The sequence below is a fragment of the Benincasa hispida genome, chromosome 12, assembly GCF_009727055.1.
Source record: "Benincasa hispida cultivar B227 chromosome 12, ASM972705v1, whole genome shotgun sequence".
Taxonomy (NCBI): Eukaryota; Viridiplantae; Streptophyta; class Magnoliopsida; order Cucurbitales; family Cucurbitaceae; genus Benincasa; species Benincasa hispida.
The window spans coordinates 66,305,107-66,316,733 of NC_052360.1; the positions used below are offsets into that span (position 1 = coordinate 66,305,107).

General features: G+C 36.5%; 1 protein-coding gene across 1 annotated transcript; it reads left to right on the forward strand.

Moving 5' to 3' along the window:
* Positions 1 to 5,538: 5,538 nt before the first annotated feature.
* LOC120068173 (autophagy-related protein 8f-like) lies at positions 5,539 to 9,003 on the forward strand. The gene is made up of 6 exons (XM_039019879.1): positions 5,539 to 5,779; positions 6,154 to 6,204; positions 6,294 to 6,349; positions 7,267 to 7,319; positions 7,489 to 7,607; positions 8,545 to 9,003. Exons 2-6 carry the CDS (start codon positions 6,168 to 6,170, stop codon positions 8,631 to 8,633), a joined length of 354 nt encoding a protein of 117 aa, XP_038875807.1. The 5' UTR covers positions 5,539 to 5,779; positions 6,154 to 6,167; the 3' UTR covers positions 8,634 to 9,003.
* The last annotated feature ends 2,624 nt before the right edge of the window (positions 9,004 to 11,627 follow it).

Consider the following 11,627-nt stretch of genomic DNA (forward strand, 5'->3'; position numbering starts at 1 on the left):
TGCTTCCGGTGCATGCTGATATACTCCTTTAATTCTCGACACATCATCTGATCCATTTTAACAACTTGCCTTTGATCAAGGCTGGCTAGAATTAAGGGTGTTAAAAAAAATCAAAGATTCGAAAAAACCAAGCAACCAACCCAACCCAACTGGTTTGGGTTGGTTAAAAAAAAATTGGTTTGGTTTGGATTTTTTTTTAATGAACTCGAATAGGTCGGTTCGGTTCTCAGGTTCGTAGAAAAATCGTTCGATTCGAACCGAACCGACCCAGGAAGAATAGGTTAGATACTATTTATTCTAATTTAATTTGTATGTACTATGTAGACCCAGTCCAGCTCACTGCTCAGTCCAATAATAGAATGCTATACGATCGCCTACCCAATGCTAGACGATCGCCTACCAAATGCTACACGATCGCTGAGCTCGGCTAAACGATCGCTTAGCTCTACTATACGAACGCTGAGTAACAAAATGCTATATGGTCACCTACTTAATGCTATATGATCGCCTACCAAATGCTACACGATCGCTGAGCTCGGCTACACGATCGCTGAGTAACAAAATGCTATATGATCACCTACCTAATGCTATATGATTGTCTACCAAATGCTACATGATCGCTGAGCTCGGCTACACGATCGCTTAGCTCTGCTACACGATCGTTGAGTAACAAAATGCTATACGATTGCCTACCAAATGCTATACGATCGCTGAGCTCAGCTACACGATCGCTTAGCTCTACTACACGATCACTGAGTAACACTAGATGATCACCCACGAAGACCCTGCGATCGCTTACCCGGAACTACCAAATGCTATATGATTCGCCTACTAAATTGGAGGCCTATCAAATATCCGAAATATTCCGTCAATCTCCGCTTTTTTAACCTTTTTACTTGACACGAAAAAAATGTCAAGTAAGAGCTTCTTATACTTGACACGTGAAACGTGTCAAGTAAGACCTTATATCACTTGACACGAAAATCATGTCAATTAAAGGTTCGCGTGAAAATATCTGAAATATTCCGTCAATCTCTGCTTTTTTAACCCTTTTACTTTACACGAAAAAAAGTCAAGTAAGAGCTTCTTATACTTGACACATGAAACATGTCAAGTAAGACCTTATATTACTTGACACGGAAATCGTGTCAAGTAAAGGTTCGCGTGAAAATATCCGAAATATTGCATCAATCTCCCTTTTTTTAACCCTTTTACTTGACCTTTTTTTTGTCCAAAATCATATTACTTGACTTTTTCCACATAAACGTCAAGTAATTAAAAACTACAAGTGTCAAGTAATGTAGATTTTGTAGTAGTGATTTTTTATTGATGATTCCATGCTTTTTTTTTAAGGGAACTGATGGAACCGAACCAACCCAACCCATTTTTTTTGGGTTGGTTTGGTTCGGATTCATAATTAAACAAGGGTTAGTTTAAGTTAGAAAAATACACAAGCTGAAGCATAGGGTTGGGCCTAAAATATCCCTAAACCCAACCTAACCCAACCCACGAATACCCCTAGCTAGAGTTGGTCCGAAGACCTATTGCTCATCTTTACGAGCCAGCTCGTTGGGGTCAGGTTGTTGGTAAGTGGGTTGTGAGATAGGTTCCAACCTAGAATTGGTGGAACTTGGAGGTTCCTCAGATGGCTGAGGTGGTGTAATAGGTAGGGTGTTGGTGGTTGTATGCGGTGAGCTTGGTGAGGAAATAAGGGAAGGCTAGGCCACTTCGATAGGGTCAGAGGTTCAATGGCTAAGGGAATTGTCGGACGCACGACAGGCGATGGAGTGGTTCGAAGATATTCTTGTATAAGCTCATGTGTCGGAATGTTTGGTGTGATGGTTGGGATGCATGCTGGAGGGGCTAGTTTCATAAGGCTTTGTGGTAGTTGATTTGGCAGGGCCTTTGGACGTTGGCTGCCACGTCGGTTTCGAAGTGGTTGAGGACTTCAAATTTTTGGCAGATGAGGAGATGGAAGATTTGGATTTTGCAAGGGTTTTGGTGGAGGTGGATGGACGTTTAGGAGGTTGGAATTGCTTCGCCGGAGTTGGTTCGATGGATGGCCTAGGTTGGGTAGTGGTTTTCCACGAAGAAGACAAAGCGGTTGACGACTTGGACTAAAGAATAGGCTTCAGTGGAGGAGACACCGAGGGTGAAGGTGAAATAGAGGAAGAGGAGAAAAAGCTTACTGAAGAGTCTCCAGTGAAGCTCAGGGATGCATTCTGGCCGTCTAAAGCATCCGACATTTCTCTGAAAAAACTTGAAAGCTTAGAAAGATGATCAGTGAAGGGTGGTCGGACGATAAGCAATTTGAAATTCGGGATGTCTTGGGCTCGAAAAAATAAAAAAGAAGAAAATGAGTTTTAAACCCTCTATTATAGGAAAATGCAAAGGAGAGAGAGCAGGGAACAAACTTGACAAGTGTCGTCTATAGTGACATTTAGGCTGTGCATTAAATGCGAATATGAAGAGATGCGCCTTGGGCCACCCAACCACTCGAGTGGCTCAACTCTCCATAACGTCTTTTCCTCTTCCAATGCATGGGTATGCGTTGGCCTAATTCTAACACCTTAGTTTAGTACCCCAAATTTTTGGAATCCACAAGTTGGTTTTCAAACAATCATTCAAAAGCATGCAAAGTAGTCCTAAACATGAAACAAGCTTAAAATTTGGGGTACTAAATTTTAAAAGAACACATGGTATACATAAAGCAAAAAAAAAAAAAAAAAAAGCAAGAAAGAGGAAGCATCTTTGGAATATATGCTTGTCTACATGCAGGGATTACTTCAACATGAACTTCAGGCAGGCTTGCATAACTCGATGGATGTCTTGTTGTGTTTCACATTTCCTTCAAATTATGGCTTCACCCTCTACCCATTTACTTTGAAGGCGTTAGTGCCATCCTCTAGAGTGAGCTCCACAGCTCCGTGAGGAAAGATTTCTTTGATAACAAATTGCCCTGACCACCTGGATTTAAGCTTTCCTGAAAAGAGTCACAAACACGAGTTAAAGAGTAAGACTTTTTTACTGATGAAGAATTCTTTATTACTGATGCGTTGGTCATGCCGACGCTTGATCTTTTCTTTGTAGATCCTTGTGTTTTTGTATGCATTAAGTCGCCACTCATTTAATTTATTGAGCTATAGCTTTTTATTTTCCCTCGCGACTTCCAAATTTATGTTCAACTTTTTCATTGCCCAAAACGCCTTGTGCTCTAATTCCAAAAGTAAGTGGCAGGCTTTACCAAATACTAAGGCATAAAGAGACATACTTATGATGTTTTGAATGCAGTCTTATATGCCCAAAGAGCTTCATCTAGTTTTTGTGCCCAGTCCCTTCTTGATGCATTGACAACCTTCTTCAAAATTGACTTGATTTCCCCTTTGGAGACTTCTGCTTGCCTATTTGTTAGTGGGTGGTAGCGGTAGCCACTTTGTACCTAACATCATATTTAGCAAACAATTTTGATGTGTTAATAAAATGTGTACCTTCGTCACTTATCAATGCTCTTGGTGTCCTAAAACGCGTGAAAATGTACTTAGTCAGAAATTTTGAAACAGTTGCCACATCATTTTTTACACAGGCCACTACCTTGACCCACTTAGACACATAATCCGCTGTTATTAGAGTGTACTGCTGACCACAAGATAGAGGAAAATTCCCCATGAAGTTAATGCCCTAAACATCAAAAAGTTCAACTTCGAGTATGTTGTTGAGTGGCTGAGATGTTGCCCGTGTATTAACATGGGTCACATTTGAGAACATATTTCCTTGTGTCTTTGAATAGAGTAGGCCAGAAGCACCCACTCTAGAGAACTTTGCAGCTGTCCTCTGCATTTAGATAAGATGCGTTGTATTTTGACCTCGGGGACACATCGACGAATAATGGAATCTGGACCTTGTTTATAAAGAAACGACTCACCAAAAATAAAACTTGCAATCATGCACAAGCTGTTTCCTTTTAGGGCGTTGAAGTCTTTGAAAACTGTTTCGTGGTTAAGTAATTGACAATGTCAGCGTACCATGACTCCCTATCTTCAACCTTGAGCTGGTGTTCATCAGGGAATGTATCTCCAATTTCAGCCTGGCCCAACTGCATCTTTTTATTCTTCAATCTCAATAGGTGGCTAGCCACCTGATTTTCAGTACCTTTTCTATCTTTGATCTCTAGGTCAAATTCTTGTAGCAACAACATCCAATTAATAGCCTGGGTTTCACATCCTTTTTGTCCATCAAAAACTTAATAACGGAATGATCAATGTAAATGGTTGTTGACGCATCAACCAAATAAGCTCTAAACTTCTCAGTAGCAAACACCACCCCTAACATTTCCTTTTCAGTAGTTGTATAATGTTCCTGATGTTGAGATTTATGTCCTAAATCTCTCTTGTTTTCTTGTAGTTGGTAAACATTGTATAAACAAAGTGTTATTAATGAAACAATTGTTATTTTATGAGCATTTACTCAATTCAATAAACTAAGATCCTAGGTTATTTTATATAATTTAAATATATATGTAGAGACATACGGGTAGATCATGTTTAAATGATAATCTAAACGGCCTGTAGTAGATGGATAAGGCTGGGTACCTTATCTTGGTGATACTATGAATACGACTCGCTTTGTATATGTTACAAGTGTTGTAAAATGTTACAAATGATCTGATCTTGATCATTCATGTGGAGACATGTGAGCGGGGGTATCCTATACAAAGAGTTTGTATAAGATCGGATCACGAAATGATTAATCTCATTACATAATGCTGTTAATAGTAGAGACTTACATTTCACCGGATGACTATAGGTGACATGACCTGAATCATGAGTGAGTTGTGAATTCCTGCCTATGAAGGCGGTTCTTTGATTTGCATGGGTGAAGGTGGATAGATCGCGACTCAATATGCCTACCATTTTGGGGATTCGTCTGATTAGGGAGTTGGGAACACAACTACACATGGCGAAAGTATAACCAAACAAAATTGCAAAATGAAAATTGAGCGATCGTGTATGTTGATGTGAGCGATCACATACATTGATGTCAGCGATTACTTACGCTAATGTCACGTTCACATATGCTAATGTAAACGATCATGTATGTTATGATAGTGATCACACACTTTTTCTATGCAAATGATAATTTTGTTTTTGTCATATCTTTGTTGATATAACTCATTTTTAACTTGATCACTCGTTACCATATGATTTCTCACGTTCTTTTCAACCATGTTTATAAAGTAAGTAAAATGTTAAAGCATCTATAGTTCTAAATGATTTTGAATTTTCGTTTTGTTGTTATTGGAAGAGAAGAACAAAAAAGAGATAGGTGATACAATTGAAGAGAATATTTAATATCAAAGGTAAGAGTAATATTTTACACGTCAAAAGGGTCCATAACAAATAAGTTTTTAGGAAGATGTGTGTCAACACTGTCGTAGAAATTTTTTTTTATTTTTTTGGGTCATTTTGTACCATTTTCCGTAAAACAGGTGGAAGCTTTGAACAGAAGCTGAGTCATCCCGTGATCATCCCATCTTATCTCATTCCCATTAAAAAGACTACACATTTCCAATTCACTTCCCTTCTGTCAACACACCCAATTTCTTTCTTTTGACAATTTCAATATTCTGGCTGTTTAGATCACATTTCCAATCTTTTCTCTCACTTTTTTCCCAATTTTTCGCTTTGATTTTTTGTTTCCTTGCCGGACCTACAGATTTTCAGGCAACAAATCAAAGGAAATTTCAGTTCTGATCTCCCCCTTCCCCGCCGCCGACTCTCAGGTTCGTATTTCTTTACTGATGATCCAATTTCGTCTTTAATCTTAGTTGATTTACCGTTTCTTTTCTTGTTATTGAACCGGATTCGCTAATTGGTTCAATTTGTGGATTATTGGCTAGCTCGATTACCTTTTCTCGAACTTGGAGATGTTGCGTTCTTTTTCTTTATTCTATTTCTGTTCTATGCTTGAATTGCTAAAATAGTGGTTTATGGTATTGATTATTGTCTTGAAATTTATAATTCCTGCTTCAGTATATGATAGGGATTGTAGTTTTTGACCGAGTTTACTCTGATTGAGCTGGATTGTCTTTTATTGGTTTTGTGATGAATGTAATATCGATTATGACTGATTGTTAGTTCAATCTCTTTTTCTCAGTTTTTTTGTGACTAATGTCTACCAGCTCGTTCAAGCAAGAGCATGATTTTGGTATATTCTTGAGCTTTCTATGGATTTATTAATTGTTATAATCTCTTTTTCAAATCAAAATCATATTTGATTTGTTCATTTTTCCGCAGAAAAGAGACACGCTGAGGCAGCCCGGATTAGAGAAAAATACCCAGACAGAATTCCAGTAAGATTTATGATTTTTCTTGTTCTTGTACTTTCTTGTTTGTTGTTCTAGATATATAACAATTTAGATATTCATGATTTTTGTGTACTGAATTTGGGGTTATTTGACCTTAAATACGTAATCTATCACTCTATGTCTATCAGTATATAAGTATATAATTATGTAATGTATACTCATGTCAAATGAGATTTTTCTCAACAGAACAAATAATTTCAAGATTGCTATTAATGGCTTTTATGCTTATTGACTTTCATTCCTTATCCATTCCTGGCATATTCCATTTATGAAACACTATTAGCTTGGCGTCATAAAAGCTTAATATCTGTTTGGGTCTGGAAAAAAGAGCTTTGTAATACATAAATTTTGGTTGTAAAGTAGATATTAGTTCATGGTAACTATTTCTATCTCCACTCGTTGAGCATGCATGTTTAGATGCTTTATAAATTACCTCTTGTTATGGAAAATTTTCATTGATGGTGTCAGCCTTAAGAATTTTGTATTCATCTTTCACCCTTTGAATTATTATGCTTGGAAGCCAAACAACAACAAACCTGGGAAAGAAAAAAAATGCTCCAATCTAAAAGAATAAGAGCTGGAGGATAATTATAAGAGTCCCTAGTTATAGAAGCCCAAAGAGAGGCATTTCAGGCATTGACGAGTGCCTCCATCTGATGTGGTGGTACAGAGTGCACGGCCCCAAAGTCGATGTTGAATTGTGGATGTGGGACCATGAGAGAACAGTTGTTTCTTTTAACTTCTATTATGTGTTAATGCCAATCAAAATGTTCATGACATAAACAATACAACTACGCTTTCACATGCTGTTATGGATCCATTCTTTCATTTTCTTATCTCTCTTGTGTCGTTATGGTTCATATTTTCTTCTTGTTATTCTCATTCTCTTTTGTGTTGATTAGGTAATTGTGGAGAAGGCAGAAAGAAGTGATATTCCCAACATTGACAAGAAAAAGTAAGAAGAGTTTACTTTTAGCAGTCTTACATTAGTTTCTTCTTCTCATTTTCTTGCACTGTAATTGAAACAAGATTTGGTTGTATCTTTAATGGTCTACTTATAGTGCTTGATTTTCTAGAAGACAGGGTTTCAGTTTCTTAATTACCCGATTACGAATATTTTGCAGGTATCTAGTGCCTGCTGACCTGACTGTTGGTCAATTTGTTTATGTTATCCGGAAGAGAATAAAATTGAGTGCAGAAAAGGCAATTTTCATATTCGTGGACAATGTGCTACCACCAACAGGTTACACATCCTTTTTTCTATTTGGTTCAAGATTTGTGAAAAACAGAAAATGATGATCATTCTGTTTACAATGATGGATAACCTTTTATTTTTACTAGATATCTTTACTTTAAAGCATACAAATGATAATAGGTGAGAACCATGAATCATCCTGATTCATTTAACTTCATTCTTAATTCTGACCGTTGTTTCTGTGGTATTCTTGTTAGTGATAAGAACAACAAAACCTCATTCTATCTCTACAATGTTATGTCCACCTGAGACATAAACCCTCCTGACTTTACTTTTGGAAAATCCAAAAAACTTCATACCAATAAAGATAATTGTCCTTAGTTATATACTCATAGATCTATCCCTTCGCTAGCCAACCGTTAAAATCATAAATCCTAATTTTTAGACCATTAAATTAGTTGAATTAAGTCTCAATAAATTAGTTCTAATAGTTATTTTATGAACCTATTGTTTTCGTCATTTGTTTATATTTTAAATTTGTATACAAATTAATCAATTAGTTGTTGTAGAGGATGTAACAAGCAGAAAGGATTTGAGAGAGAGAATACCACGCTCAAAACAGCGAGCACAGGCCAACAATGCTATATAGGGATTGTCAACAATGCGTATGTAATAGTCTAAGAGGAAATGATAAACTATATATGAGCTAGAAAATACCGAATTGCACATATTCCAAGTGCTGTAACGTGAGTTTCATAATACTGTCGTGGTTTTAGATGTTAAACAATAGAAAAGGAATGGAGATTTGGTATCCTGGGAACTCCATTTCGAAAGTGTAGACTCCCTCCAATTGATCTTTACCGTCTTCACTGTCAATTTTTTTGAGTGACACCAATCTCTTCTTCTCTGTTTACTCGGTGTTTTTGCACCAACAGAGTCAAATGAGACGACAAAACCATTTAATTACATTGACTTTATTTCTCAGGATCACTGATGTCTGCAATCTATGATGAGAGGAAGGATGAGGATGGGTTTCTGTATGTTACATACAGTGGAGAAAATACATTTGGGTGACACCTACAATAGTATGCAGTTTGCTGCTCCCTCCCTTGTTTATTATTATCTTCAATCTTCATCATTCTCAGCAACCCATTGATCATCTCTGTCACTGTTTCTGCCAAGTATATGCCAAATCGTGTTTGTAAATAAATTGTACAGTCGAAGACAGACTTATATATATATGTATATCTCTGAAAAACTTTGATGCCTAGTCATTGTAATCCCCTTGGATTTTATCTAATGAAGTGGTAAGTTGTAAGTTGTAACCTTTAAAGCCTCGATGGCCTTGTCAAGAATATCGGCGATGAAATTGAAGTTCAAAGTCGACATCTTGAGCGATCAAAACCAGATTGAAACTATGAATTGATCATCTCAACTTACTGAAGTTAATGTATATTATTATTATTATTTCTGTCACTGAAGTTATTTCTTTAATTTAGGGAGCTGGATGGGCAAATTTATTTCTTAGGTGGTTTTAGTTTCTGAGTTGATTTTAGTTTTTACCAATTGAGCAGCATTTTTCCATCTGTAAAAATTTTCCTAAAATAATTTCCCCGGAAAGATACCAAATATAAAATGGTGGGTGCATGAAGAAATTGTGGGAAAATTTCATAAAATGACTCAAAATCTAAAAACTTTTTTACTAAGGACCTCTTAAAAACTTTTTTACCACTGATCTTTTGTCCATGCGAAATTTTAAAATTATCTCTAGTTTTTAAAAAGCCTTTTGATCGCATCACTTCTTCTTTCAACGATTTCTTCGGTCCTTCATTCAATGTGCATTCAATATATCACCAACATTTCACTAAAATATTTATTCTCAACTAATATTCTTCCAATAGCATTGAAGAGAATGAAACGTTATTCTCATTATTCACTTTCTATCGTCGAACTCCTCATGAAATTCTCTCATTGTTCTCTCGTAGCTTTCTTTCAGAGTTTCAACCCAACATCTTTGTTGATCGCTTCCATCGTCAGATTCAGTCCACATTTCTTCTTCCTTCAATGCGTTCTTCAGCCCTTTATTTAATGTAGGATTTTTTCTCCCAGATCGCTTTTATAATAAGTGTCATTTAGCATTAAATTACAATACGATCTTTTATATATTACTATGTGATCGTTTATACATTATTATGTGATTGTTTTTACATTACTATGCGATCGTTATACATTACTATGCTATCGTTTATACATTACTATGCAATCATTTACTATGCGATCGTATATAAATCACTACACGATCATTCATAAATTACTATATGATCGTATAGTAAATTATAAACGATTGTGTAGTAATTTATACACGATCGTTTTATAAATTATAAACGATTGTGTAGTAATATATACACAATCGTCCATTACAATATAAGTGTCGTTTAGCATTAAATTATAATATGATCGTTTATACATATTACTATGTGATCGTTTATACATTACTATGCAATCATTTACTACACGATCGTATAGTAAATTATAAACGATCGTATAGTAATTTATACATGATCACATAGTAATTTATATACGATCGCATGGTATTGTATAAACGATCGCATAGTAATTTATACACGATCACATGGTAATGTATAAACGATCACATAGTAATTTATACACGATCGCATAGTAATGTATAAACAATCATTCACTTATTAATGATTTGTTTATCTCATTGTAGATCAATGATGCTACTTTGCATCTTTGTACGATTTGGTGGGAATTGGGATGAGTCCGGAAGAAATTATGTTGGTGGTAATATGAAAGGTCTGAAAGTTAGAATTAGTGAGTATGATGCACCAACGACTGAATATCGATCCGGATATGTTTGATATACACATCAAATGTTGCTACAATCTATTGGTCCCAACTCCCCCAATTGACATAGTCGACGATGAAGTTGTTAGCTTCTTTTTAGAAGGCAGTGATGCATCCCGGATGCCGTTATTTTTATCAGTTACATCTTGCGAAAGTCATGGAGTACACACGGACGATATGTACCAGCATTGCAATCCAACCAATTAACCCAATCCAATTCATACCATGTCTTCACTTGATGATCATATTGAGCCATGTGACTTGGGGGATGATGTAACGACCCAGATTTGTACGCATACAGGAAATTAAATGTCAAATATTAAGTAGGACGAAATTTTATTTAAGGGGGTGGAAATTTAAAAAAAAAATGAATAATTGGAAACTGGAAATTTATTGGATTAATTGGAAATTTATTCATTATCCAAAAATAATGAATAAGGGAGCAAAATCAGGGAGGATTAATTGGAAGTTGGACGCTAGCTAATTCAGGAGACAACGGGCAGTATATAACTTTTGTTTGGACACTACTCATTGGAAGAATTGGAGGTGAATTAATTGCCCATATACTCTTAAAATTTGAAAGAGTTAAAAAGAGGAAGTGGAGTCCACAAGCAGTGAAGGCAACCACGCGTGAAAACTAGCGAGATTGGAGAGAACATTGGAGAGAGTGAGAGTAAAGAGAGTGAGATTCTTAGCGAGACAGTAGGAGAGAGCGGGAGCAAGAGCGAGAGCGGGAGTAAGAGCAGGAGCAGGAGCGAGACCAGCGAGAGCGAGAGCGCGACCAGCGACAGCGAGAGCAAGAGCGGGAGTCGCGAGAACCAAACCAGCTAGAAAGCTGGAGAGAGCGAGATTCTGAGAACAAAGAGAGCGGGATTTGGACAGAAGCATGGATTATGCGTTGAATTTGGCTACGATCTTATAGATTATACATGGAAAAACCCTAAAATTGAATACAAACAAAGAATCATGACGTAAGGGAAAATGTTAGCCAAGATTAGGTGTCTTATTGAGAGGAATCCTTAAACCCTAAGTAATTTTAAAGAAGGCACCTGTACGATGATTTGACACACTGAGAAGAGCCGAAAACTACTATAAATAGGACCTTTTGCCTGAAGATTTAACCCATTCTCAAACAAATCTCAGTAACAAAGAATCGTGTGAAAGAGTAAGTGTAAGTGAGGAAGTTCTGTAAGGCTAAAA